The 27,349-nt window shown below is 49.6% G+C and overlaps 7 protein-coding genes across 7 annotated transcripts; 3 read left to right on the forward strand and 4 right to left on the reverse strand.

The window, feature by feature from the left end:
- Positions 1–268: 268 nt before the first annotated feature.
- FPSE_00772 (uncharacterized protein) lies at positions 269–2,772 on the forward strand (the record flags this gene model as incomplete). The annotated part of the gene is made up of 5 exons (XM_009253892.1): positions 269–418; positions 1,096–1,441; positions 1,585–2,363; positions 2,467–2,663; positions 2,721–2,772. The coding sequence occupies 5 exons, from the start codon at positions 269–271 to the stop codon at positions 2,770–2,772; spliced, it is 1,524 nt and encodes a 507-aa protein (XP_009252167.1).
- Positions 2,773–3,264: 492 nt separating this feature from the next.
- Positions 3,265–6,634, forward strand: FPSE_00771 (uncharacterized protein; the record flags this gene model as incomplete). Its single annotated transcript, XM_009253891.1, has 9 exons — positions 3,265–3,322; positions 3,375–3,901; positions 3,948–4,475; positions 4,540–4,644; positions 4,739–5,303; positions 5,576–5,914; positions 5,967–6,142; positions 6,207–6,405; positions 6,591–6,634. The coding sequence occupies 9 exons, from the start codon at positions 3,265–3,267 to the stop codon at positions 6,632–6,634; spliced, it is 2,541 nt and encodes an 846-aa protein (XP_009252166.1).
- A 277-nt stretch (positions 6,635–6,911) lies between these two features.
- On the reverse strand, positions 6,912–9,458 carry FPSE_00770 (uncharacterized protein; the record flags this gene model as incomplete). Its single annotated transcript, XM_009253890.1, has 1 exon — positions 6,912–9,458. One exon carries the CDS (start codon positions 9,456–9,458, stop codon positions 6,912–6,914), a length of 2,547 nt encoding a protein of 848 aa, XP_009252165.1.
- Positions 9,459–12,334: 2,876 nt separating this feature from the next.
- On the reverse strand, positions 12,335–13,020 carry FPSE_00769 (uncharacterized protein; the record flags this gene model as incomplete). Its single annotated transcript, XM_009253889.1, has 3 exons — positions 12,335–12,716; positions 12,748–12,797; positions 12,976–13,020. 3 exons carry the CDS (start codon positions 13,018–13,020, stop codon positions 12,335–12,337), a joined length of 477 nt encoding a protein of 158 aa, XP_009252164.1.
- Positions 13,021–17,192: 4,172 nt separating this feature from the next.
- FPSE_00768 (uncharacterized protein) lies at positions 17,193–18,254 on the forward strand (the record flags this gene model as incomplete). Its single annotated transcript, XM_009253888.1, has 1 exon — positions 17,193–18,254. One exon carries the CDS (start codon positions 17,193–17,195, stop codon positions 18,252–18,254), a length of 1,062 nt encoding a protein of 353 aa, XP_009252163.1.
- Positions 18,255–18,697: 443 nt separating this feature from the next.
- FPSE_00767 (uncharacterized protein) lies at positions 18,698–22,136 on the reverse strand (the record flags this gene model as incomplete). Its single annotated transcript, XM_009253887.1, has 5 exons — positions 18,698–19,589; positions 19,642–20,007; positions 20,059–20,151; positions 20,198–21,361; positions 21,412–22,136. 5 exons carry the CDS (start codon positions 22,134–22,136, stop codon positions 18,698–18,700), a joined length of 3,240 nt encoding a protein of 1,079 aa, XP_009252162.1.
- Positions 22,137–23,219: 1,083 nt separating this feature from the next.
- Positions 23,220–24,809, reverse strand: FPSE_00766 (uncharacterized protein; the record flags this gene model as incomplete). Its single annotated transcript, XM_009253886.1, has 1 exon — positions 23,220–24,809. One exon carries the CDS (start codon positions 24,807–24,809, stop codon positions 23,220–23,222), a length of 1,590 nt encoding a protein of 529 aa, XP_009252161.1.
- Between the last annotated feature and the right edge of the window lie 2,540 nt (positions 24,810–27,349).

A 27,349-nucleotide genomic window follows, 5' to 3' on the forward strand; every position in this document is an offset into this window, starting at 1 on the left:
CTCCCCCTCCACGGGACCACCTCACGCGCGCGCAAGACTCTACCAAAGAGAATCGGCAAACCGAAACACCAACGAACCTGCACTCGAACCGCGCATGAAACTGCAAGAATCGCAATCGCATCAACCTGCCGTATATATACATGCGAATGGACCGTGTCGCTTCGGCTGAGCTGTAGACCATACAAGACTGCTGCAGCGAGCCGCAAATGATCTACGAATCCGAAGCCGCTCTGCGTAACCTCAAGATCCAATGGGAGTATAGGACACAATGACCGACCGGAATCCTGCTACCGCGGCCAAGAGTGCCAAACAGGAGCTTGCTAAAACCGACGATGGCAAGGCCGTGAATCGCGACAAGAGCTCCAATACTGCCACTTCAAGCAACCAAAAGACAACACCTGCTAAAAAGAGACGCAAGGTCAACCATGGTACGTCTGCCTGATATTTCCCTCCCCTTGCTTGAAGAGGTTCTTGTTGTGTTACGCCATGCGCCGGTGGGTGAAAGCGTACTAGGGATTGGGAGTGAGCATCCTGATGTTGGAATTACTCGTTGTAGTGGTGATCAAAAGAATCTTAAACCGCGACCAATCAATTCGCCAGCCTGTCAACCTGTTAGCTCCCAATCCTAGCAACAAGGCTCATCATAGCGCATATAGCATGTCAAACAAGAATTGTCTGAGCTGACTGTGGCATTTTATCATAGCTTGCGTATATTGCCGAAGATCTGTAAGTTAACCCCAAAGTCAACGACGCGCGTTCGCATTGGCTTCATCTGAGACCTGAGCAGCCTTGGGCGCTCCAAGAAGCCATCTCATTTGCCAAATAGACTCTTGTGTGACGACACGGCACTCATGAGTTAACTTTGCGTCTTGTTGGCACTTGCCTCGCATACGCGAGCGTTGAGAGAACTGTAGCTGACACTCTTTTGTTTCTTATAGCACATGACTTGCGATCTTGTAAGTATGATCCTAGGCTTTCCTTGCTGCCTCTTCTGAAACCGTACTGGGATACTTGAGACGCAGCTGCTGTACTCTGGTTCCCAGGGGAGGGACTTTCTACAACTTCAAAAGCCATACATGTACTGATACCATATAGGAGAGACCATGTACTCGATGTATCAAACGCAATATTGGCCATCTTTGCCACGATGAGCCCCGTGATGCCGATTCTAAAAAGGCAAAAAGCGTCCAAAGCAGCCAGAGCATACAGGCTCCTTCTGTAGTCGATGAATCTGATGCACAATCCGACATGGCTCGTAGCTCCATCTCTAGCACGATGGGCCCACCTCCCCCGACATTTGACACGACCAGGCAGCGAGGTTCCAAGTCCTTTGGTGGAGTTTTAAGCCAAGGCAGCCCGCTGTCCATTGTGCAACCCGGCCAGGTCTCGGGGCTGCAGGGCAATGAGTTGAACAACGGCGGTAGTAGTAACGCAAACCAATGTACGTGTTGTGTTCCTTTGTCCTGCCCTGGGAGGGGTCTACCCCTTGTTCCGTTTTTTACTCACGAGCGGAGCACGGGTGGGCTGAGCTTGGGGGTGCCCAGGAATCTGTTCCTGATCTGAGATCGCTGACACGCCACTTAGTCGTAGGTTTCCAAGATGCGTGGGTGACAGCACAAAACCATTTTCATGATATGCACAGCTACCATCCCAACTACCTGATTGCCCCAGAAGTCACTCACGAGTTCAATCTTCTTAACGACTTCCTCCATACTAGCCTACTCGATGACGGCGGCGTTTCATCAGAGGATCAACAGAGCTCGGCATTCAAAAGGTCAAGCCAGAGCCAGTCGGAGATGCTACCCAGGTTCGGAAACAACAACAACCCCATGACCGCTGGTGGTTCAAATAGCATGACAAATATGTCAGGATCAATGCTGCCACCCCCTCCGAACAAAGAAGGCAAGAACATTCCACGACCGGGAAGTGTTGTGCCAGTCGACAAGGCCCGCGAATATTATCTACAAGCTGCGGATCCATCGGGCAACGACACGCCTGAGGAGCGTATGGGACGCGTGCTCCGGGCCAAGTACGACGCCGGGCTACTCAAACCGTTCAATTATATCAACGGCTATACTCGCTTGGGTACATACCTAGACTCCCACATCGCGGCGTCGTCCAAATCTAAGATTATAAAAACCATCAACTCGTTCCGGCCCAAGTTCCGAGAAAAGGCGCAAGCTTTGACGGATATGGAGCTTGTGTACGTTGAGATGTGGTTTGAGAAACAGCTCATGGATTACGACCGGGTCTTTGCCAGTATGGCCGTTCCTGCGTGCTGCTGGCGACGAACTGGTGAAATTTTTAGGGGAAACAAAGAGATGGCAGAATTGATTGGCGTGTCGGTAGCGCAACTGAGAGATGTGAGTCCTGCTTCGCCTGCGTTTCCTCGTGACTCTGTGCCCAAGTGGCAACTAAAGCACAGGGGGACGGCTGAGATAGATTGCTAACGCTCCTTTACTCTAGGGCAAGATTGCGTTGCACGAGATCCTTACTGAGGAATCAATGGTGCGATATTGGGAAGAGTTTGGCACGATTGCTTTTGATCCAGCGCATGAGACCCTCCTGACGGCATGCTCTTTAAAGAACCCCAGTCCGGAGTCAACACATCCTATTGTGAAATGTTGTTTCTCGTTCATGATAAGACGCGATGACCACAAGCTGTACGTACCACCCAACTCAATCTTTGACATGGATATTCCACTGACTATTGCAATTAGACCGGCTCTAATTGTTGGGAATTTCCTGCCGCATGACCCACCAGCTCAATAACAATGAGTTCATTGATGTTCACATAACCAACTACTTGAAGAGAATATTGTTTCAAGTGTAGTAAAAAAAGAAAATATATAGAATAGGGACTGGCGTATGGATACGCAGGCATGAACTGGAAGGGTATATATTCATCTGCTGCACTTTAGACAGAAATCGACACTTGGAGAATGATCACACTTTATTGTTAGTTCTAGATGAGTTGCTCAAGATACGTTTGTGACAAGTTCATCCTATCGAAGGCCCCTTTTACCTACCTAGGTAGGTACGGCCTGGCGAGTGGGGTGGTAGTGATGAATGGAAGGAGCGTCCACTAGGTATGCTCCTGCCCTGTCAATGTGTTCTACAGATTCACATGACTTGACCAATCTTCAAGAGCCTGAAGGGGCTTTCGCCTTGACAATTCACCCTCCCGTTCTTTAAATCTCTCTGAGTTTTAGAAGTCAACACTTAGTCACATGAATCCCATACATTACTCCATCTATACCCAGCATGGCGGCGGCTAATGTATTCACCACGGGCCAAATCAGGAAGCTTGAGGCGATTATAGGTAACAAGAATGCTCGAATGATTGGAGCCTACTGACTAGATACCTTGTGCAGAGTTTGCTACCGATCTTCTCTCCAAACTACCAACCTCCCTTGACTCAAGCTCCAGCGATGTTCTTCTTTCCGATCTGAATCACCATATATCTTTGGCCAGTGCTCTGACAGAGAAACGAGCAATACCGCCGACCGAGATCGTAGAGGGATTGAGAGATATTGGGAGGAGACTATGGAACGAGTGTATCAAAGAGAGGAGAAAAAAGGACGACATTCTATCATCGTCCTCGAGGGTCCAGCTACAAGCTCGCGCACGCGTTCTGGCCTTTTTGATCCATGCCTTAGCGCGAGAAACTCGGAACTGCAAAGTTCAAGGCTTCGTCGAAGAGGTGACAAGTATGATGGACTTGTCACTCACACTAGCTAGAGTTTGTGTTGAATCATCCGACCTTGATGGCGCGCTTCTGAGCATGACCAAGGCTGCTGACTACATCGAACGGCTGAAGATGATGGAGAATACAACGACAGAAGACCATGAACAAATGCAAAGGATTGAGGCGGAATACTTTGCGATGCGATGCGCCTTGGTAAGTCCAGATCGGCATACCTGCAATGACTTGCTAACCCGTCAAGTCGTGGAAACAAGGCTGTCTAGATGTTGCCGAGCACATGTACGCAAAAGCAGATAATCTCTTACAACATGTTGATTCATCTTCTGCAGAAAGGCTGGCCGATACGTTTCACTGCATTGGAAGCGAACTTTCATCCAAGGAGGATCACGACATGGCTTTGAAATGGCTACGGCGGGCGCTCAGCCTCATCAATAAAAAAGGGCTAGAAAGACTTTCCACGGAAGGACTGGAACTTCGAATGTCTATCCATCATGAACTCATCCAAACATTGCTTGCTACAGGCTCTGAAGAGCATTTCGAGGAAGCTGATAATCTAGCGTCACAAGTGGAATCCGAGATTGGAGACAAGCCAATCGTTCTCCATTGGAAACTTGAGATTATTCATCGATTACCTGGTGAGCTTTTTGATGCCGATTCATGCGCAAGTATTCTACGACGCATGATACGATCGTTCAGTCTTTCGGATCCCGGGCTCGGATTTCTTCTGCACGGTATTGGAGAACTACGCACCAGGGGACCTCGACTGGCAGTAGGCTTGATGGAAGAGCTTATAATAAGAAAGCTAATACCATGCGGTAATCTGGATTGGATAGGGAAAGCCGTCGTTCGACGTGTTTGGATGGGCACAATGGAAACAGATACGTCCACGGGAGTGGGAGACTTGGTCCGACTTCTGGATCAACTCGTTCAAGAGACCGGTCAGTGCAACGTCGAAGCTTCAACTGCTGCGCTTTCGGCAAGTCCTTTCATGCTTTTTTTCTATTTTAACTTTTATGCGTTGCTAATACGCAGAAGCTCATTTGGAAAAGGCTCGATATGAATTATTCCAAGAAACAATACAGAGAATGTCAACTCTGGTGCCAAGTGGCACTTCATCCTATCTTTTCCAATAGCGGCGAAACAACTCAGAGAAAGTTCAGTCGAAGACTAGTGCGCTGTGCGATTTCCTGCGAGGATGCAGAATCTGCGTACGCTACTTTCAATGCCATGCCAAAGGATGCCCAGGACGAACCCCTCACGAGATATCTCATGTTCAAGGTGGCTCTGATGAGCTGGAACCATGAACTAGGGCGTCAGTGTATCGAGTATCTTGGTAAAATGCCAGACAAATCCCAATGCCAAGACATCATATATGCCTGCGTCAGGGATGCACAGAACGCCGGCGACAGGATGATGACGCTGGAGACTCTGAAAGCAGCGACCGAAACATTCGATATCGAGGGCGCTTCAACTACGAATTTGCCTTCGATATTCAGATGTGCGATACGACTGATAAACCTGATCGAGGACCCACAGGACGAGCATATGGACGGCGCTCCTGAGCTTGCAGAAGATACTTGTTGTATATTTGAGAGAGGTGCGTTTTGTTGTTCAGTCATGAAGACCTGCTAATACAAGTAGCTGCTGAACATGCAAAGCTGGACCCAAAAGATGACGAAGGTGCCAAGATCTTTATAGTCCCAGAGTTACACTGGTTTCGAAAAAATGCTTACAACATTGGCGTAACGAAGTGTCATGTTTAGGAGCCGTGGCATCTAATTCGTATTTTTCGCGCCTGTCTCACTTTCGCAACCTGCTACCCCCCCGATATCTCTTCGGACGATGTTTCTAGTATAAGACTTATGACAGCCCGTTGTCATTTTGTCGTCGCAACGGCATTGATCTCGCAGGCACGTACTGAGGACGAAGTGGATGAGCAACTCCAGCGGTACCTTGAAGCAAGATATCACATCTCAGAGTTTGACACGTTTTTCACTGATCATGTCCGGAACGACCCCAAGTCTGGCATCTATCCGGACCTTTTGGCTAAGATGTCAACACTCTTTGTCTTTGATTTTGAAAGTGCTGTCTGTCTGAAGCAGTGGGACGATTCGAGCGAAATCGTCAGAAAGGCTACAATCTGCAAAGATGAGATAATGTACAAAGCCATGGCAGACTGCCTACTGAGAAGTGAAGCTCCGGGTAATGGTACGTGACAACTGATGTTTGACAGCGTAGCGAAAAAGGCTAATGCTTCCAGTTGTGTATGGAACAATGCGTCTTATTATCAACGAAATATACTTACTGGAAGGTTTCGACAACAAACGGCTGGCAAAATATATACGCTGTTTGTTCAAGGCTATTCTGCCTCTGGACGATCGTCTGGCTTTGCAGGTCATCGGACAAACAGTCAAGGTCGCACGAGAAGGAAGCCAAGTTAGCGAGCCCATGCCAATGCTCTTATGGCAGTACGTTTCCTTGAGCTAACATCGTGACATAGGTACAAACCCCTTTCCCTGCAGATGACTTGGACTACATCGTCGCAGCAACTTTCAATCATGCCATTGATATCTCTAGGAGAGGTGATGAAGGGCTATGCCAGCAATGGGCTTTGAAAGCACTGGAACTCGCGGAGTACATGGACGACGGGGGTGACATGAGAGATAGTTTGCGCAAGAGAGCCGCTGAAATCGGATTAAGTAAGGGAGCTGTACTCTAAAGCTGTATAGAGCGTCAACGGAGAAACTCTTCAGTACTTCGTAGAGTAACAACTCGCTAGTAAGACTCTTTAGTAGATATGGCCAACCTGAAACTTTTCTCGCACCCACGTGCGATACTACACGCAAACGGTCAAGTCTTGTTTCCATTATAACCGTTACAAAAGGTATAAAGATCTATGGGCCCCTGCCCAACGCCGAGTTCGCCTAGATGCTATGCAAATTCCTGTATCCGTCTCATGCAACGCGTGGTATCTTTATATAGATATTCCTCAAGTGATGCTGCTTGTAACAAGCTGTGCATAACAACATATCGAGACGCCTTGACGAAAACACAATGCACCCAAAAAAGCAAATTATATATGTATGCGCCTTGCTCCTTCAACTTTTTTCTTTCCGAAAGAGCCAGCTTCCAGCACTAAACGAGGAAGACACGTCTCATAACTAAACATTAATAATTCGCTTCATGACACCTGCTACCAATCTCTCTAAATGATGTTGGCAATGCTCAATCGTTCTTTGCTCGTCGTTGGGTTGGGTGCGCTTCCGCTTGGTGTCCTGCTGTCGCCTGTGGCAGGGCTCATCACTCTGCTGGACTCTCCTAACTTTGACATCTCGGAGCTAAAACGAGGGACATCGCCCAACCTTGGGAGTTCCACCCCTGGGCCAGGTGTTTCGGTCTTGATGGGAGGAGGTAGCGTCCAAGTTGCACTCGAAGGCGTGAGCGTCGTCGCTGGTATAGCCTCCAACCCACGTACGGCAGTCTCAAGTCTTCCCCACCCACCCCATTCTTTGCACTCGGCTTCCTTCAGGCCTGTACGGGCCTCGGGACTGAACAGCCCGCTGTTTGAGGCTGCAGTCGAATAATGGAATGGTGAAGTTGCTTGAGGTAACGGGATCTCACGCTCCACACCATTCCAAAGCCATGAAGCATCAGGTGAAGCCTGGAGATCAGCAGATGCGTACGCTAACAGGTCCTCATCGCGGGAAAGCATCTGGAGGAGGGCCGTTTGATCGATCGATGGTCTCGAAGAACTGTACGTCGGCGGAGCGGTCCTCGCCAAGTAGTTCGTGTACTCGACTCGCTTTGCTGTCAAGGTGGCTACGAAGAACGTCAAGTATCTTCCACAAGCTATCGTGACATCTCTTCGTCGGTCGATGGAAGCCAATGCTCTCACAGCTGCCAGTGCATGATCCAAGTAACCTGTGAGAAGGAGGAAAAGTGCACAACGGAAGATATGAGTAGTCAGCAAGGAAGTTGCACCATCTGCCAAGAGGGCCGGGTTAGACCGATGGAGAAGGGACGAGGTTTCGAGAGAGACGTGTGTACAGCTTTCGAGGGATGCCATACGGGCCTCGAGGGGGTATTCTGGATGGAGGTGATGCCGATGTAGGAGCAGTCGAGCATGAAAAAGATAAGCTAAAGGCGCGAGGAAGTGAGGCGCAAGCGGCACATTGCTTGACGGATCGCAAGCTGGAGGGAAAGTGTTCAGGCACTTCTTGAAATGAGTGTCGAGACTCGAAAGATGGGTCGTGGTCAAAGTACCAGGCGATAGAGCATCCATAAGCGATGAATACGACCGCACGACATGGATGACAGCGAGTAGAGAATGTGTCAGAGGTTCCGCTCCTGTAGGTACCATCATTCCTCCATCATGGATGAACTGATCGTCAACCCCCGCTGGCAACGAGACATCGCAATCACTATCGCTGATAGAGACCGGCCGACAAAGCTCAGTGGCCAAGGTCCTGTCTAGTATATAGATCATCCACCAGGTTCTACGTCGCATCTCTCCCTCAATGACTGGCCACGGCCCTGACTCGATGTGCAATCCCAGGTCTTGGGAAACACGTATAGCTCTTCCTAGCCATGTCCAGGCCGCTGACTTTAGATTCATCTCATTTAGACAGAGCGATACTAGAGTTAGTGACCTCGCGTGGTCCAATGTGAAATCGTCTGCCCAGGGATCGAGCATCTTGTTCGCTGTCTCAAGAAATTCGGCCGGTTCATAAAAGGAATTTGGCTGCGAGTTTGACGTTTGGCTGAATAGACTTCCTGTTGCAAGTACCGCAAAGAACAACGAGAGCCAGGCTGGTGACGCTCGAGTGACGCCGTTATTGTTGTAGAGGTCGTTCACGGATGCTCGAAAGGTAGGGAAGTGTATGGTCGGAAACATGGAATGAGAAGATGTGTAGTAGGCGTGCAACAACTGATCAACCAAGTGCCTTGCCGGTAACTCTGGCCTTTGGGGGTCGAAAAAGATGGGTGCACGTTCGCGGTATTGGGCTGGAACTTTCCAAATACCTCTCGATAAGTCCCGTACATTAGATCTTGCTCTAGACAGGTCAGGTCCTTGCCCAGGTGCCGCTCGCTTTCGTCGTTTCGGTTCGGATCCAATGGCTGGCAAGTTAAAAGTGTTCTCATTACCCCCTTCGGTGTCAAGTTCCATTGGCCCTTCTCGATCCTGAAGCATGCGCCGCAATCCGCTGTTCTCTCTCTTTACCCGTTCCATTTGCTTTTCCAAATCCTGCACCTGTTTGATGGATGACATGCGCCGGTTCGTCTCTTTTGTGAATTGGCATTTGACATTGCGGCTAGAGCACTCCGAGCAACTTGCTGTCTCTGTTGCGTCGCACTTCACCTTTCTTTCGCGACAAGCATCACAGCTTGGATCCTTCCTTCGCTGGCGATAGGCTCTTTTTTGCCCTTGAGAGCCGGGTAGCCCTGCTAGCTGGGCATTTGACGGGCCTGGTGTACTGTTCACCGATTCATTCGAGGCGAGCGATTCATGGCCAAGAGACGAGGATGTATTCATTGGGCCATAAGATTGGAAGCCCTGGCTGACTGGAGGCAAAGGCGGGATGCCGATGGGCTGGGGCGTTGCCGGTACATTTAAACGTGGGTTGGTATTCATGGCCCCTGGCGCGAACTGGGACAAAGACTTGGGCGAGGTTGCAGACGAGACTGACGAGGAGTCGTAGGACCTGTTTGAGGGATTGGGCGAGCGAGTATAGACGTTCTGTGGTGTTGACATAGCTGATAATCCCCTCGGTACCCCACCTCTAATGGGATTGGTCGAGGAAGCCTCAAAGGGTCCCCCAACGGAAAGGACGTTAGGGGGGCGTCGGTCAACGAGCATAAAGGAGACTCTGTTGAACAAAAGCCGCAGGTCGTCAAGTACAGAGCGGGCAAACTCCCGCTTCTCGCCTTGCTCGGAAAGGAGAAGCTGGGATGCACTGTTGTTTGTCAATCAACCCTGCAACGGAACCTCCAAACACTGCCACCAGTCTCCTATCTTGTGATGAACAGTGTGAATCCGTCTCTGCGAAATGGATATATCGAATGTTGCGAGGCTGTGTAACCCGATACCGTTCTTCTCCGAAGTGGTTGTTCGGTTCATCACCTTGTTCAGCACCAGGAACAGATCGCAGGTTTCCCAAATCGCAAGACTTAAGACAGTACGCAAGGCAAAATCCTAGACGTGGTACTGGGTAGCACCTCCCCACGGGCGTATATCCAAGTGTATGTAGATTTCCAGCGGTAGGCGAGCGTATCCAAGGCTGAACGCACTTGGGAAGTTAGAACGAGTGACGGTGTCAAGTCGTAGCCTTGAAGGTCCGGGAGTCAGTTATTCTGGAAGGGCCTGCGAAGAAGAAAAGAAAAGGCGAGGCCACGAGGCCGGAGCTGACGTCGTTAAGTTTGGCTCACGACGACTAGGCTGAGAAGAGAGAAAATGTACCGTTAGAAAGAAGAGGCGCCTGCAAGCAGGTATATCGTTGCTCGTTACCAGCTGGGCACAGCAGCAGCACCGTGTTAGTGGCGCTGGTCCGTGATCCGGGGCTCTCCGCGCGTTAACGCAGATTCGGAAATATTATCTGGGCCAGGCGATAGTAAATTGGGGGGAGGGGTGGCCGGACCCTAAACAACTTGGCTGAGCAGGGCTGTTGAGAGATCAGCCATGGCCGCTAATGTGTTTCAAGCGGAGACTGGCATCCTGGAATACATATGTTGCCAGTCATAATCCTGGATCCTGGACCTGTCCATCGGTCCAACAAGACAAGTGCTTGTTTCCCAGTCTATTCTCCTACCTTCGGGTGCCAGAAGTCAGACCCGTGATGCGATCTGGGCGCATTTATCAACCGCACGGCTCACCTATTGAGTGCTAACAGTTCCCTTGGGGTTATGATCGACTTTGCTTTCTGATGGAAGAACGCAGAAGTCCAGCGCTATCTACTGGGCCATTTTCTGGCGCTATGCTGACCGACATGCTACTACGAACCTAGGTTTTCTCGGCAGCTTCATCGCCAGAAAAAGACTGGTACTTCCGGAAAGGCTATGCACAACGAGCCGGTCGATATTCGGCCATCTTTGTATTTTGCTACCCGCGATGCCATGTGTTACCCCCGCGCCTAGATCGGCGTGCCTTGTTACAGTTAGTTGAGTCGCATGTATTCGTCCCAGGACATGGAAAATTCGCCGAATCTAAAACAGCAGTCTCGTGTGCTGTGTTGGCTGCGTTTTGGGTACGGAAAGCCATTGAGGGTCCGTATCAATGGCAATCAACATGGGATTTGATAAGTTGCCATTAAAACGACAGTTGGGTCTGGTAGGCTGACGACCGGAATAACTAATATGACATCCGTAGTGACATGTTTGCATCCGATAATACACATCAGGGTGTAGTCTCAGAACTGAAACGTATTGTCTGTGCGGCCAGCATGGTTCAGTAGTATCCGATGCTACTATTTGGCTGCTTGACTTGTGGAGCTCAGTGAGGACTGGTCAGCTTCAACCTCACTGACTCCTGATTCATGGTTGTCATGCCAGATATGTGGCGTCAGCAGCCGATAATTCAAGACTAGGGATATGACCAGTGATGCAGACGGGAGCTAATTGCCCTCACGTTGCAGCTCTAACATGCTGATTGCAATGGCCCTTGGCCGATTTGAGGGCTTGCGCCGAGCTGGTGGACTGTACAGGAAGCCAGATGGTGGCCGATTTAGAAAAATGCAAGCTGCCGTTGGACACACGGCCTGCCGGAGAACATGGATTCGGCCTTGTTGGTTTCCGAGGGTGCCACCTTGTCCAGGTGTTCGCCAATGGGACGGTTATATCCGCCGCCGTGGGTGGGAGGCGGATGACGAATCCCCAGTCAGGGTCGCAGTGGAGAATCGGGCTAGAGCCGAATGAACCGCCGGGAAGGGAAGGGTTGGGCGGATGGCGCGCCCGGGCCTTGGGTATGTATGTATGTATGGCCAGGCAGAATCTATCTATTTGGTCAGTGCAAGGAACGAAGATTAAATTAAAACACCTTCGTACTAGATGATCACAGTCTGCCTAGGCCGCTAGATACAGCCCTTGATTCGGAATGCCTGCACCGCCCGAGGTATCTGCAAGTTGAAGAAAACCCTCACGAGACCGCAAAATCGTACATACGCGCACCTTGACCCGCCTTGTATGTAACGGAAGGCAGGGGACGAGGAACAACTGATGCAGCAGGTTCGCATGGCTTATTTTCATCTTGGAACCGCCCATCGAGTCAAATGAAATATGCTGCCCCTACAACTTACGGCACATTGCAGAGAGCCGAATCCGAAAACATAGAGTTGAGACGAGACGAATCTTCCAGCCAAGTATGTATCTGCATGATTTCCATGCAAGTCAGTCCTGGCGTCCTAGAGAACCGGCAACACGGTCATGGACTATAAGACGGATTCACTGTATTTTGGGGCGGCAGGGGCGCTTCGTTTTGAAGGAGCTGGCACGTTCCGTTACGGCGTTGTTAACGGCCGGTAAAGAAGTGGGAACAGAAAGCCCGTCAGCGGAGGCAGCGGGGCCGAATTGGTGGGATATGCCCAGTATCATGATGCGTATTCTGTCAGGCTGGCATGGAGGTTAAGGAGCTTTGGCTCAGGCTAAGCCCTTCTTGTAGTTGTATGGAAGTTTTGGCATGCCGTCCAATGCTTGGTGCGTCGTGGTGGTAGCATTGTGAATTAGGGGATTGGAGACAGAGGGATGTCTTCCCAATTTCCATTTGCTCCTTGGCGGTGGATGTGTGGCCCTTGTCAAGATCGAGGGGGCGGGAGTCCTGGGGGCCGTGTGGGCTGAGATTCGAGCTGACGGGTTGAGGTTTCGGATGTTGACTACCGTAGAAGGGGGTTGCTTGCTGTGAGTTGTCAAGTTGTCTTTTGGAGTAGGCAGCGGGGCCACGATCTTGGAGACGGACGGACGGACGGTTAATGTCAGGCGGAACAAAAGATAAGTACCGTAGCCACCGCCATACTGTACTACACTGCTGATACAGTACAATGAGATAGACATACGCGAGTAGCAGGCGGAGACGGAACTGAAGCTGAAGCATTTTCTGTTGTACCTACGTACAGCAGAAGCTTACCTAGTTCAGTACGATGTCGCAAATAGGAGTTGAGGAGAACCAAAGATTGGCGGGGTGGTGCAAAGGTAGGTACCGATTCCAGTTAGGCGAGCCTCAGGTTAGTGCAGACAAGGCAGGCCTTAGACAAGGTTAAATTTACCTGTTGGTGTTCACATACAGGGCAACAGCATCGCAGGGGTCTCAGGGTAGCAACACTTGCCATTTAGTAATCATTATTGTACAGTGCAGTACAGGCTCACACATGACTTTGCCTTGGTACAAATCTTCAGGGAAAGTGCAGCATGGCTTAGGTTAGGTAGTACCTACCTAGTAGGCATCTGCTAAGGCTGGTAGTAGGTACTAAGGTAGATGGCAAATTTGAACATCGCCTTCTCCATTAATTGTGAACTCCGTTTGCAAGGTACCTTCTTGCAGGCAAACCACTATTGCTGCCTGAGTGCTTGCCTACATAGGTAGATAGAGTTCAAGATAAACTCCTTCCTTTGGAGTGGCCCACACCAAGGCTTAGTGGCAGAAAGGGAAGTACTTGTCTTCAGCACTTGCCAACATGGTTCCTGGGTAGGTAAGTACAGCGCCTGTTTTTAGACATGTACCTCCCTCCCTCCCTCCCTACTAACCTACCTCAGTGCCTCTGTCTGTACCCTTTTGGCTTCAGACAGATAACTATTATTATTCAACATTTCTCATCCGATTACTTATCAGCTCCACCATTCTGAGGCTTTGTCTCGTTCACTCATTTCTCCGTCTGACTTGGGCCACAGACTAGTAAGTAGGCGTTTGCCTGCCCTGGGCTCGCCTATGATCTGTCGGGTTGGGGCATCTTATTAGCAATAAGCCCTGTTAATAACAGCCACCTGAGAACAGACAGATGGCGATCAAACACGCCCAAGGCCACGGCTCAAAATCAAGCCTCCGTTTCATCGGCCCGTCACTCGTTTACGGATCATGTTACGTATTATGTGACTCGCGACTCGCTCTCGAGTATCGAGCCAATGCACGTCACCTCCCAAGCAGTACCTGTCTGGCACAGTATTTGTCGATAGTAATACACACAACAAACTCGGCACCATCGCTGGCTCTAATCAGATCATTCACCTAGTAAAATTTTATGGGGGATCTGGGTGTCGATCCATACTACTGTAATTGCTATGACGAAAGTCTATTCGTCTTCGAGAACAATAGAAAAAACTCGTCTCGGCATTGACTCCGGCGCTGGGTCTCGTGGGCACTTGGCCAAGTCCTCTCGTCAGGGTTTACAGTGATTGGAACCCACCAAGTTCACATCCGTTATTGCTGACTTGTCCAAGCCGCCAACCGCTTGCTTGCCTAGTCGCCGCTCACTACGGAAAGCAAAGAAAATGGAGTCTTGACATACATACACACGGATAGACACTACACACAATCCCATCTTTGTGCCTTGATCCTATTCTCAGAATTGCTTCTGCTGGTCTCAGCACCTCACCTTTCCTATTCGAGACGCGCGGTTTGAGACAAAGTGACAATCATGATCCAGTTGACCAATGATTGGAAGCGAATCTGTTGCACCTTGCAGCAGATGCCCTTGAGAACCGGGCTGACAAGATTGGTCGTGTTATCTTGATTCAAGCACGACCCGCATCTTGTCATACCAGTGCAGCCACAAAACCTCACAACAGTGGACGTTACTATCCAACAACCTGGTTTTCGGACCAACAAATGTCAGTAGCCGTAGTGAAATACTCAAGTATTGCCATGGAATTCTAGCCACTGCTTGGCTTTACTTTCGCCTTGATGTTGAGTCCTGGCCGGCACAAAACACAGATGGCTTCGGAGTGTGCGTCTGGATGTTCATGTCAGTACAGATACAAATGGTTGCTATTTTGGACAGGCATTTGGACACATCAGCCGCAATGTCAATTTCAACCAAACCTAACGTGAGAACGCCACGAACCTGACAGAAGCTAGCTACTTTGATCGTTCGGGACGAAGCTACGAGAGGATATTCCGCAGCAATCCGCATTCTTCGCATTGTCTTGAACATTTTTCCGCATCTCTCAACCAGGCCCAGCACCCAACTAATATCCAATCTACATATTTGCCTGGGTCAAGTGCCGATCGCAAGTTGGTCTAATTAACTCGTGACTACTCCGCTGGATGTTTGCTTACTAGTCGGTTCTTGAGACATTCTAGCCGTCCATGACTGGGATGCTTCACCCCTTCACTCCACTTTGTCGGCGAACAGGCTTATTCTCAACTCAACGCCCTCTTCCCGTATGGCCCCGGAAGCTTACGTACCCTGTTCCACATGGCCCAGGCGCTTCAGGATCAGCTCCATCGTGCTTGACTAGAGCTACATGAGGAAACTAAAGCGACTATCACTTGGCTTCGGCCAAGAACGAATCTTCGTCGACAGATGACTTGGGAATTCGATGTGAAGCCCGACTTTGTTAGTCCAATTTCTATAGACGAAGAAGCGCCCAAGGACAGGAGTAGTATGAGCTAAAATACAACTAGCAACGGGTTGCCCATGCTCCGATGCACGTCTACCAATGGTATTAGCTACCGAGCGGAATGGCGCCACCAGCCTGTTTCGCGGCTAGTCACCAAAGTGGAATTCTTGATTATCGGTCGGATAGACTGATTTGACTGGTTTTTCGTTTATCACTTCTGACAAGTGAAGGCTGTCAACTAATGTATTTGCCTGTACATGAGACGAGCTTTTGTTGGGATGGAGAAGAACATGACGCATTCCGCATATACGGCGAGTTGACGATCAACGGCAGCCAACAATGGCTGATAGCGCCGCTAGAACGGCATTCCAGGGTCTGCTTGTCGGGATGCATCCAGTACTGGCACGCATCTTGTTCTTCTCATTCACTATAGGGGCACTAACACAACCAAATCCCCGCAGTGTCTGAAACTGAACCATGTACATATGCTCACTAAGACGGGGAGCCGGCCATTTGCACGTCGACGGGCAGCACTCAATCGATATTTCACCGCCAATCCGAATGTTCAGCAGCAGAGCAAAGACATTACTCGCTACCTCTTGATAGGAAGCTGCAAAACCCACACAATGTCACATAGTAATGTGATGGAGATGCAGCGATCTCTCGTATGTACACAGGTATTGCAGATCATGGGAATCGTTCCGATTCGTGTCGTTAGACCACACAGCAGCCAGGTTGAGAGTGTACCTGCATGAATCGCTCACGATATGAGTACAGTCCCTCTATTCAAAACCGAGTCAGATACCAAGTTGAGTTAGCAAACACGCATGAAGAGCCAAGAGGGACGGAGGGTCGCTCTCTTGATACATATCACAGAAAACAGGACAAGGCAGGGAAGATATAATTGATAATCGACTTGGGGGGAGTATCCTGGGACTCTTCCTTGTCATTCCGAAAATACTGAGATGTGGATTCAAGATAACCTACCAGGTGTACTGTATCCCTACCTACGAGTTGGTTTCTCCTTGGTGTTGGGATTTCTTTGCTTTTGACGCGGGAATCGGAACAAAGGGTTCATTCCTTGTTCCTGGACAACATCAGACCCCGGGCGTGACAGGATAAGCAGCCGTCGACGGCTCCAAGAGGCTAGGAGAAGGAAATGAGGGAAATCTTGGAAAGGTCTTAGGTCGTGGATCGTACTGAGTGATTCAGTTCAGCCAGTTCTCGCATGTGCTGCTCCATTATCCATCCAGCTTAGTACATGTGCTAATAGAAAACTAAGTCGGGTCTAGTATTACCCGTAGTCAGCGCTTGATGTGATGATCAGTGGGCGTGTCTATCAAAAGTCAAGTGTCAAGAGGCAATAGACAAGAGACAGAGGATTTCGGCACTCGCTCTCAGCTCCTTAATTCAAGCCACAATGACAAGGCCGTTCGCTGACAGGTTCCATCGACCTAGGCCTGACACTGACAAGCCGGGCCTGCCAAGCAGTGTACAATACCCTATTTCTGATGCCAAGTCAATATACATCATACACCGTATTTGCAACCAACCGTATTCACAAAACTCTATACAATGGACATGTCGACGTTGGCTACCAGCTACCAACCAACCTAATAATGCGACTGTTTTATAACAACTTGAACCTTGGACAAAGCTTCGAAACCATGACATTAACGGGGCCGGCCGCTCCCGCCACCACAAGCGCTTTCTATTGGACAACAAGTTGAATAGATTCGGCTTCGGCCTATTGAATTCCTTATCAATAACTTTTGACCAAAGCTGCGCAAATTCTTTCCTGTGTCAATTAACGTCTACTATTGTGAATCCAATAAATAAAACACTCACACATAAAGTGCCATTCCAACGTTCTTCAAGTAATCTCGCTCATACGTGATAAACCTCGTTTTCTCAGTTATACTAGATATTAGCCAAAGCATCAACAATGTGCAAATCTCGGGTTCACAGCTTCCTCCAGGCCCTGCCAAAGGTTGAGCAGCATCTCCACATTGAAGGCACTCTCGAGCCAGAGCTTCTCTTCGCTCTCGCCGAGAAGAACGGCATCGAGCTTCCAAACGACCCCGTATACGAGTCCGCCGACAAGCTGCGGGAGCGCTATGGACGGTTCACATGCCTGGATGATTTCCTTCACTACTACTACCTCGGAATGAGCGTGCTCATCACTGAGAACGACTTCGAGACTCTGGCGTACCAGTACTTCCAGAGAGCCGCAAGCGAGAACGTCCGGCATGCTGAGATATTCTTTGATCCCCAGGCGCATGTTGCCCGGGGTGTCAGTTACGACAGCGTCGTTGCAGGTCTCGTTGCCGCCAAGCACCGTGCCCAGAAGGAATTGGGCATCACCGTCGAGCTGATCGTATGCATCCTGCGCCATCTCCCTGTCCCCGAGTCCCACGCTCTCGTTGACACTCTGCTTGATCGCGGCCACTTCAACGACGGTACTCTGACGGGCTTCGGAATGGTGTCCAGTGAAAAGGCTTTCCCTCCCGAGCTATTCACCGACGTGTATGCCCGTGTCGCAAAGACCGGTACTCACCTCACCACCCATGCGGGCGAGGAAGCACCCCCCTCGTTCATCACCGCGTCACTCGAGCATCTCAAGGTCACGCGTATTGACCACGGCCTCGCAGCAGCGCAGGATCCAGAGCTCCTCAAGAAGCTGGCTGCCAACCGTACCCTTTTAACTTTCTGCCCCTGGTCCAATGTGGCACTCTGCAACCTTCCCGAGTTAGCCGACGCCCCTGTCCGCGAGTTCCTTGACGCCGGGGTTCTGTTCAGCGTCAACAGCGATGACCCTGCTTACTTTGGTGCTTACGTTCAGGAGGTGTACTGCCGCGTCCAGGACACCTTTAACCTCTCCATCAAGGACTGGGCGTGGATTGTTCGTGGGGCCGTCGAGGAGAGCTGGTGCTCTGAGGAGCGCAAGAAGGAGATTCTAAAGGAGCTGGAACAGGTTCTCGAGGAGTACAAGGATTTGGATGCGTAATTCGGCATACATCTAGTCAAGGCGTTGGGGATAGGGGATAAGGAATAAGGAGGTGGTGGATATACCCCGGTTTGCACGAGGATGGGTATGAATGTGTAACTCATTCAATCTTAGTAGAGATATGAGTTTAGCAGTAAAAATCAATACTGCAACAATATGTAGAAATCCGCAGCACGAGGATGGGTATAAAACTTGCTAATATTTACGTGGAAATATTGATCTTCTAATAGAAAATGTGCTACAAGTCTTGGGTCGCAGCTCGTTATTGTGTCTGGTCTGTTGTTTGATGTGAAACTCCCCTGCACTCCCATCTAGCAGTCCTCCGTAAACCTGCTCTCAACAAACCAAAGTACAAGTGCGCCACTTCGCTATATCAAAACAGCCTCTGAGCACACTTAACCAAATAGGTCATTTTTGGAAAGAATAAAAGGCCAGACATATCCCTAGCCTTCCGTAGTATCCATAGCTTCGCTCTTGAGTTTGTCTTTGGCAGCCTGTACCCGCTCCTCACGCCATTGCTCAATCTTCTCCTTGAGCTCCGTCTGTGGAATAGCATCGTCGATGGTCATGGCCTGTCGAGTGAAAGGATCTTTAGGATCGCTCAGTAAATGCTGAACGATGGTGGATCGGTCAACAATGTGCTTGCTGGGTAGAAGGACAGGATCCTTCATGAGGTCTCCCATAATAGGGTCTTCGAACTCGGCCGGGATATCGCCAAAGTCCAGTTCCGCCTGATCGAGGATTATCTTGGCCTCCTCAAACTTGACTCTCAGCTTGTCCCATCTAGCAATAACAGCTGGGTCCTTCTGGTTCTTTGATGTGAGGATACGTGAGACACGCTCGAGCACTTCAGGCTTGTAAGAACGACCATCCGCAGCTACGGCGTCGATAAAGACAGATGATGTACCGAGATTGAGGTAAATATCCACAATGTCGGATATGATCTGAATAGGGCGGAAATGGTACTTATCCCTGTTGCTGACACTGAGTTCGGCTGCAGCCTTCTTGCCGGCAAGTGTCTCCAGGTTGTAGTTGAGCATGCTCGCGAGTCGAGACACAATCTCAGGCATAGTGAAGGCCTCACCCATGGCGTCAGTGAAGAGCTTCATCATTTCGAGTGTCTCATTGGCCAGTTGCATAAAGGATGTCGCCTGGTTAGCCAACTGCTGCAGCTCTTCGTCCTTCTTTTGGCGGTCCTCGGTGTTTAGCGCTGGGTCCTCGAGATCTCTCTCGATAGCTCTGATTTTAGGGAATTTAGAAAGGGCCTCGTCCAAGACATATGTCGCGTCATTCAGCAACATATTGACAAACTGGACAAAGAATTGTTTGTTGACCCTGAGCAAATGTTAGCTGTTTGTCTAGATACTCAATGTCAAACATTACGCACCGGCTTTCTCGTGTCAACTGTCGCTTGTAGTGATCATTAACCCAAACACACTTGATGACCTGAAAGATCTCATATCGGATGTTGAATTTGTCGTAGAATGCAGAGTCAGCACCCGTGGACTCGCACTCAATGTAAAACTTCATCAAGCCCTTCAGGAGATGGTCATTGGCAAACTGACTGCCAACAAGCTGGTCGCCCAAGACTCCTCGCTTGAGATGCATCAACGGCCAAGTAGCCGAGAAAAGCAGTGAGACCAGTGAAGACTTGAGATAAGGATTCTTGATGTACTCTGTTGATCGAAGGAATGTTACGCAAAGCGCAATCATTTCGTCGCCAACAGCACTGGGGAGGATCTTAGGTAACCATCTATTCATTAGTTAGTTATGGAACCTTCAGGAGTCGGAGCGCGAGACCAACCTAAAGATGAACTTGAAGTTATCCACTATGTTCTGTAATGTGTATTCGGGGAGGCATGAGAAAACATCCGACTTTTCTGCGGGAAGGGGCAATCTAAAATTGTTAGCATGGTAACTACGTTTCATGCCAAGTTACATACTGTATCTCCTTCGACTCTTGACCAGGCTTGTACTCTGATCGAGTCACCAAACGAAGCAGCCAAACAGCCACAATTCGCATGAAGCGCAACGATGTGCTCTGCATTCGCTCGTCGAGCAAAACACCCTCGATTGATAGCTTGACGCCGATGCTCTTTTCGAGCGCGTCGACATGTCTCTTGACCGCCTTGTCGTACTGCTCCAGCTGCACGGGAGCACCCAGGAACTTGACTCGTTCTGCCTCCATAGCCTGAACTCGCTTCTCCAGATATTTGATGTCCCTGTCCAAGTTTTTCAACTGGGAGTTGCAAGCTTCACTTCCATAGTGATGAGCCGCCAGAGTCAAGAAGAAAGCTTCAGAGATGAAGTTGGTTTCGCCGGGCATTTTGTCTTCGTAGAATGCTTCTGAAGCCGATTGGTCGGCGTTCAGCTTTGTCTCATCCGTGATGTCTATGCGTGGTTGCTTTCTAAAATAGTTGTCATCGATCTTATTCACCTTGCTGAAGTCCATGTCCATGAAAGGCTCGCAAAATCGGTCTAGAATCGTGGTCACGTTAATCATAAATCCATTCGAAGCAACCTCTCGTGGATCCACCTGAATTGCCCTCCTCTTGTGGTTTGTGTTCATGATGTAGGCAAACCAATCCAAGGTTCGGGATCTTGTGTCCTGTCCTGCTCGGATAAACGCGTTTGTGATTGCAAAAAGGTCGTCTTGATGTGTCCTCAAGACCATTCGCAGTGCGTCTTGGGCGGTTGCAACTCTGCTCTTATCGAGAGTACGAGCTCCTGGGAAGTAACTCCTGATAACTTCGCCCTGAAGTGGTGAGATTCGGAAGAAAGGTCCGAGAATGGTATGCTTCTCAATGCCAGGAGCGGACTGGGCCATTTTGAAGCAAGAGTGCTTGGCCAAGTTGACAATCAGAGGTGGGAACCTCGTGTAAGTCATCATAGCTTGGATGTACGGCTTGTAGTCCTGATCCATAGTGATTTCACCTAGCTTGCTGCTGATTTGTACCATTGCGTCGTTGAAAAGGGCAGGGATGGTATCATCATCGTCAAATCGCTTGATAGCCTCCTGGATGAAGGCGAAACAAAGGCCTCCCTCGTCTTGCACGCCTTTCAAGAGAAATGGCATGAGTGTATCATGCTTAGGGTTGGGTTGTCTCCTGCACCCCGGATGTCAGAGTTGCAGTTCCGATACAGTGGAAATACTTACCCGTAAAGGTCCGGCATGGTCAATGCAAAAAGACAGCCGCTCATACACAAACGCTTTGCCTCTTCAAGCACTTCGAACTTGGTTCCTTCCGTTGCCTTGTGCTGGACAGACGCCTTCACAACACGCTTCCAACATGGTAGGAAGTAGTTCATGAGGGGCTTATCCTGGGGATAGCTGCTGGCCGCCTCCATGAGAGCTTGATCTAGTGTGTTAAGGGAAAGCTTCAGAGGCTCTCCCGACTCGTTTAGCTCTTGGTTGAGGTTCGGAAGGAATGTTAGCCGTTGACCGTGGCTGTTGATCATGTTGTGCGGGTCCACAGTGACGCGGAAGATCTGTGAAAGTACTCGGTCGGCGTAGTCGACATCAGACTCGGGCTGAGTGTTGACGGGTTTCGGGGAGGCTCGATCCGCTGGGGCAGCGTCGTCAATCTCAGATGCCAATCTCTTGCGGTTCACACGGGGGCTACCTGTTGGTTTGGGCGGCTCTGCCTTGACCCCTAGCTTGTTGAAAGGGTTCTGGCTAGAAGATGCCGCCGGGGCGGAGGAAGTGATATTAATCTTGGGCCTTGAATCGGCATCGGGCTGGGGCTTTGGCGTTGAGGTTCGCGAGGGGTTGGACGATTCGGAATCGGGAATCTTGTTCTCGTCCGACTTGGTGGACACGGGCGTCGATGTGCCCAGCTTAGCGAGACGTCGTGCGCGGATCTGGAAACCGTAGCTTAGCATACTCTCCCCATCATGAGTTCGTCTGAAAGCAACTTGCCTGCTCCATCTTTTCCTTGTCTGGGGCATCGCTTCCCGTCCAGGACGGTTGCTCGTTGGGATCCATTGTCGAGGCGTACGAGTCGGAAGTGGGATGGCAATGAGACGAAAAGTGAAAAGGGTAGAATGATGTCAAAGGCAAGAAGTTTAAGATGGATGACAAGGCTGAGGCCGAGATAGGATATCTAACTGCTAGTATGAGGTGTGGGCCCAAGCCTCACAAGTACGTAGATGGATGATGAGCTGGGGGACCTGAGGGTGGGGGAATCCCAGGCAGAACAGAGCTCTGAGCGTCAACTTTTGGCAGGCGAGGTGGGGCGTTGAGGTTGCCTGTAAACGTTGAACTTTAGTGGCGGCACCCAGCTGTGGCGTTTCTCCGATACCTTAGTAGAGGCTGCCTGTAATAGAAAGACCTGGAAGAGTTGAAGTTCGCTTTACGGTTGATGGTAATGGTATAATATGGAATATGTCATCAAACAAAGAAATACGGCGGAAATTCCGGAAGTCTAGCTCAAATATTTGGGTCAACATAATCAAATATACCTAAACTCCGCAATCATTTATTAAACTCCGCTCGCTGCGGCAACTGACAGCGGCTTGCTGTGCTGGTCGTGATACAGTCATGCACATAGGTAGCTTGCGTTTCAGACAGTTGGATGAGGAATTACACTCAATTAAGTTATCTATTAGTTAAGTTTGTATTTCTTACACTTCAACCTAAAAAGCTAGGTAGTACTTTGCTGTTCTTTGAACAAGTATCTGTGGCAAAGTTGAAGAAGCGAATGACAGAATTATACATAACCACGACACATGATGCCATCAAATCGAGTATTTCAAACTTAAATTGTCTGATTAAGAGATTCTATAATAAAAGTAGACTATCAACGCAACGCTTGACCGTACCAAGTGCTAATGTTTTTCCGCCCAAGCCTGTATGTTGATGCCAGGGTATCCTATGAACCGTAAATGCGCCAGAAAGGAAATAGAATTACAACGAAAAGACACTGGGGAGCAACAGCAATACACGGTTTAGTCCAGGCCGCTCCGTCACAGACGGGGCAGGTCCGTCCCCTCGACACTAGCTGAGCGACGGCGTTCCGAGAGACGAGGGCCTTCTACCGACCTGTCCCTCTGCAAAGTCGACGTTGAACCGGAGTTCGCAGCCGCTCTTATGCGGCCTTCTTCGCGACTTCGGTTCAGGAGCCAGTTAACATGCATTCGGATCATGTTGATATTGTTTCGTAGTTCGGTCACCTCTTCGCGGATGGGCATGATTTGGTTTATAGTCCACATGCTCTGTCGCGCTTCGAGGTGTGTTAGGTTCTGGTGAACCTCTTCAAAGCCAGCGTCGAGGTCTTGCATGGTGCGGTTGTCTCCCACGGTAGACTCGCCCACACCTCGACGACTGATGGTTGAGTTGAATTCAGTAATACGTTGATTGGTCTCGTCCTGGCGGGTTTGTAACTGCTGGACTTGTTGACCCAAATCGGTATAAGACTGAATGATTTCTCGTTGGGATCTGATGATCATGCCTGATGGTGTTTCCGGGTGGAATGCGCAGCCCATGGTATGGGAATCCATATGTCCACGCATGACACGAGCCGGGCAGCCAAACTCGCTATATGTACAGTTCACAATAGCCCCTTCGCATTCCAGCTCATCATGGGCCTTGGTCTGACTGCGATAGACAAGCTTCCAGCAAGTCTCACATCGGGTCTTGCTCATGGGACAAGACAATAGATGGAGCTCGCGGTCAGGAGCGTCAAAAGATGCTTTGCAGTGTTGGCATTTGTCTTCTTTGTGTGGACAGGTATCGTCCGTGGGCTTGGATCGTAATCTCTTATCACAATCGACTCCGGGACAAGTAAAGTCCTTGAAACGACATTGTGTGGTGGCGTGTACCTCGACGACCTCCCGGCGGACTTCCGACTTGCATCCTCGTGCGTGATAAGGGCACTTGACCTTGAGGTTGTTGAGCTGCGTGCGGATGAGTCGCGGTGCGCTGAAGCAATTGGGCCATGCTAGTGGTTCACGGTCGATGGGACAAGCCGTGCCTGATGGGCTGGAGTCAATGCTTTGCCGTAAACATCGGTAGCAGAATGTGTGGTCGCAAGGAGTTGTAACGGGGTCCACGAGAGGATCGTGGCAGATGGGACAAAACAGGTTTGGGTCGGGCTCCGCGACATATGTTAAAGAGTACATGTCAAAGATGCAGTTTCCCCCATAGCGTTTAGGGATTCCGAGAGAAGAAATGTGAGGAGAAGCCATGGGTCCGGTTCGCCGGTCCGAGTTGACATTTGGTATCAACAGACCTGGAGAATATGTAGGATCAAGGCGGCCTCTAACATCTTGCCTACCCTGTTGAGGGATCTGTGCTCCAATATAGAAAGTATCTGGCGAGGGTGGTCTGACGAGGCTAGTAACGAGGTCGGGAGTTGGAGATTGGCGGCGCAGGTTGCGGCGGGCGAAGCGACGAGCTGCGGCGGGACTTAGATGGATTCCGTCATCGCTCGACTCAGAAGCTGATGTTAAAAGGGCGGGAGGAACAGCTGAAGATGATGGCGTAGGGGTCGGTTGCTGAGAATCTCGAAGAGCGGCAGTGGAGGTAATAGCCGCCGCAGGAGGAGTTGTCGCCATGGTCGGTTAACTAGGCGATTCGGTCGGTGCTCGAATCCGAAGGACTACCTCTAGGCTACTAAGATAGGAACTGAGCTGAGCAAATGAGGTTGGAATTTGGAGGACTCGAGGTCAAGACATGTATGCGTATTTAGTGTGCGACGTCGTGATGACGCTCAATGATAAGCGGGGGGTTGCTTGTACGTGTCTCGATAGAAAGGAGATGAGAGAACAAAACGAAAGATCTCGATGTGCACATCAGGACCGTATTTAGGTGGGAGGTACAGAGTAGAGCCGAGGAGAACAAGTGACAAGGCCATAACATGACGGTTTGCACTAAGAATTTTAGCGAGCGAGTCTAGTAGGTTGCATTTTGGCGGGGTCGACAAAAGAAGCGGATCAGGAGGAAGAGAGAAAATGGAAAATGGGACAATGCAGGGGTCGCATTCTGGAAAACCCGACCTGATAGTGATCAATGGAGAAAATCCGGAGTGTATTATGGGGAAGTGATGGGCCTGATGTGTTGTAGATGCAGTATGCAGTTTCTATTCTGAGCATCCAGAGTATTATTATTCTATTTACTATCATTAGAGAGTATCTGTATCGTGTCTTTAAAACATCACCTTCACCAACCATCTGAGCTGACCCCCTTCCAGTCTCAAAAATGCATTCGTACCTGTCAGGGTCCTTGCTTAGCCTTTTTCGTCGATTACATCATTGCTCAATCATTTCGCCTTACTTGTCGCCCCCGCTTGCCTGCCTACCTCTCTACCTCTTCCTAGGTATGGTATGCTTGTGTTGTGTTGCGTCTGGACGTTAACTCTTCCTTCTTGGGCTTGGACTCACCGTTTGTGACAGTTTTAAAAAAACAGGGTCTTTCCACATGCTTCATCCACTTTGAATTCCTTGTCCTTGTTGATTCAATTGATTGCTTGGGCCTCCCTGCTTGACTCGTGAGAGCCCTGGTTTTTCTTCTAACGGCGACAATGCGAACCATCAATCTTGCCTTGCCTTGCCCTGTCTGGTTTGGTTTGGTCTCGCTCAGGTACGCCAAGTCTGCAGTGTCAGGTTTGACAGCTCTCGATGTGTCCCCGATACTTCCCTTCCGTCTGTTGAGTCACCTTGAACGCTCTTTGTTTGTTTTGTCTCTTCCCACAACTACCGCCTGTCTATGCCTATGCGGTTCCGTAACTACCGGCATCCATAGACAGGGTACCTTGACAAAAAGGCCCGGGATCTACGGCTCCGCAATGGAGTTTAGAGTTTGCCAAATCATGGAAAACGGTCTTGTCATGTCAGAAAGAGGTTAAAGAGGATTGATAACCGATGGAACAATGATATAATTGGAAATATTTATTCTAAAGATTAGTCACTTGGTCATCTGGTTTCATTTCAACCTGGCTTCTCTGGAAGACGAATGTTCCAGCATGAGATCAAGTTTTGTCTGAATGGATTAAAAAAAGGGCGCCATGAGCCGATGAAAGACTTGGCAACATGGTTTTATCTCTTGTTGCGTAAAAGCAATGATCCATCGAACTCTTCAACTCCTAATCGCCGATGAGAGTCGATCCTCATCTTCTGTTGGACCTGGGATCTGGGATCTGATGTTTTGATGGAAATCTTAAAGAAATATCATCCAGCTACAGGGTACGAACATCACCAACTTGGATGAACAAGGGTCTTGCCTACACATTCAGCCCCCAATTCTGCCTCTTGTTGAGCCTCACTTTCTATTCACTGTCTACTACCTAGGCTTCCACGAGGCATCTGGCGCAGCTGACGTGGCAGAAATTGATCCGAGTCTGATTCGTCTCTCGCAGCTGCAATACAACGTCAGACGATGAGCCAAGATGCTGCAGATGATGAACGAGTGAATGAACTACGGCCTCAAACTGAACAAAAGAGCGGACCGAACCAGCTCAACTGTCAACTTGCGGCTTAAAAAACCAGGTTATTCACTCACTACTGCTCTTCTGGGCATGCAATTGCTCCTCTAGCTCTGACTGATTTTTGGCCCCCATTCGCTGCTTTAAAGGCATTTCTTGCTTAACATTGACAGCCTTATTTCTCGTCAGGAACTATCGGGTTTGGCCGGATAATCATGTCGATCAATGACAATCTATTCACAATGATATTCAACAATGACACCCAATAATGAATCCATGAAGGATAACAATTTGACAAACTAATGTATTAACAAGGTGCATTGATACACAGCCTCATAAAATAAAAAAGAGTCCCTTTCACGACCAAAACTCTAGACCAAGCCACCAGCGAGACGTAAAAAGGTATCATCCTGCAGCATAGCCAAACCGTCCCCCTTCGTTGCCTAATCGCCCACAACGCTCCTTGATGCACTGCAACCTCCCTCTTTCAACCAAAAGATACTAGCACAGCCTTGTGCACCGCATGAGCGGGTTCTCTGTACGCTGTGATGGTCTGGTAAAAGCGGCGGCTCACAAGCGGCCAAGGCAGATGGATGGCCTGTATGTTATGCTACACTTTCAGTATACTTCGCGCAATCGCATGTACGACGCGGAGATGAATTACTGTTACCTCGA

The sequence above is a fragment of the Fusarium pseudograminearum genome, chromosome 1 (genome assembly GCF_000303195.2).
Source record: "Fusarium pseudograminearum CS3096 chromosome 1, whole genome shotgun sequence".
NCBI lineage: Eukaryota > Fungi > Ascomycota > Sordariomycetes > Hypocreales > Nectriaceae > Fusarium > Fusarium pseudograminearum.